The 1,127-nt window shown below is 48.2% G+C and overlaps 1 protein-coding gene across 1 annotated transcript; it reads right to left on the bottom strand.

The window, feature by feature from the left end:
* Nucleotides 1–39: 39 nt before the first annotated feature.
* On the bottom strand, nucleotides 40–582 carry LOC114635828. The gene is made up of 2 exons (XM_028784233.1): nucleotides 419–582; nucleotides 40–273 (listed from the first exon to the last, which is right to left on the bottom strand). Exons 1-2 carry the CDS (start codon nucleotides 521–523, stop codon nucleotides 40–42), a joined length of 339 nt encoding a protein of 112 aa, XP_028640066.1. The 5' UTR covers nucleotides 524–582.
* Nucleotides 583–1,127: the final 545 nt, after the last annotated feature.

The raw sequence follows: 1,127 nt of genomic DNA, 5'->3' as shown, positions 1-1,127 counted from the left end.
GTGAAGCAGGATGGAGGCCAGAGACCTCAGAACCATCTGTCACTGTCTATCCAGGTCATCACTTGAGGTGCTGCTGGAACTGCTGTCCTCGCTTTTGTCAAGTTCATCTTGTACATCCTGGTTAAGCTTCTCGTTCAGCCGATGGTAAAGACCCAATCTCTGTGGTTTTCTTTCTTTCTTCACCTTAACCAAGGGAGTCTGAGCTCTTGGGGGGAGTGGCTTTTTCATGCAGGCTTGATCGAATCTCTTCATTACCACTGGTTTCTTAGTTACCTGGAAGGAGATCACAGGAAGGGATTGGTTTGGGGAAAGAAGGTGGAGATGGAGAGGAAACAGGAACTCATGGGAAGGGGTGAGATCTCAGCCTGTGAGGACAAGGTAGGGGAACTAGACAAGGACCAGAAGGGGAGCAGCTCACCTTGGCCTTATATTTGGATTTCTCATCCTTCTTCCCAGCTTGGGTGGTGGTACCTTTTGATTCAGTCATCTGAAACTCCTGTAACTTTGTACTTATCACCCCCATTTTGATGTTTCTCGGGAATTTAGCCAGGACCTCCAGACCTTTCCTCTGAAATTCCTCTTGCTGGATAAGGAGTAGCCACGACCCCTCATTGTTTGGTCAGGAAGCCACGCCCCTACCTAGTCTAGCCCTGGTGGGTGGGGGAAGGGCATAAAAGGCACAGAGCATCAATTTGTTGCCCTTGTAGGAGGAGTGCAGGCATGGTGGTCTGGTTAGAGAAGAGAGGCATTTCCTTAGCTTTGTAGGGTCTCCCATACTGCTGTGCCTACCTGTTCTCCCTTCCCTGCGTGAGGGTGACAGGGCAAAAAGAGGGTGTTCTTCTCTACAATTCCCATACACATAAGATTCAGTGGTGTGCTCTGTGTTCTCCAGCTCTTCCTTATTCTGTCCCTCTGGTGTGTGTGTGTGTGTGTGTGTGCTTCCATGCCTCATTCTCTCTGGCGCACCTCCATTGCTGCATTTCTTTCTTAACCACTATGTTCTATCGCTTTGCTTTTTCCTAGAGTCTGCTTATGTTTCCTTGGTGTTTGGTTTTCTAGTGAGAAATTATCGGCTTTAGCGTGTCACTATGGTAGACTTTCTGCATTGGGAATCCTATTCTTATTTC

Source organism: Grammomys surdaster, unplaced genomic scaffold (genome assembly GCF_004785775.1).
Source record: "Grammomys surdaster isolate TR1022 unplaced genomic scaffold, NIH_TR_1.0 118249, whole genome shotgun sequence".
Classification (NCBI taxonomy): domain Eukaryota; kingdom Metazoa; phylum Chordata; class Mammalia; order Rodentia; family Muridae; genus Grammomys; species Grammomys surdaster.
The sequence above is the reverse complement of the archived record's forward strand: the minus strand, read 5'-3'. Positions and strand labels throughout refer to the sequence as shown.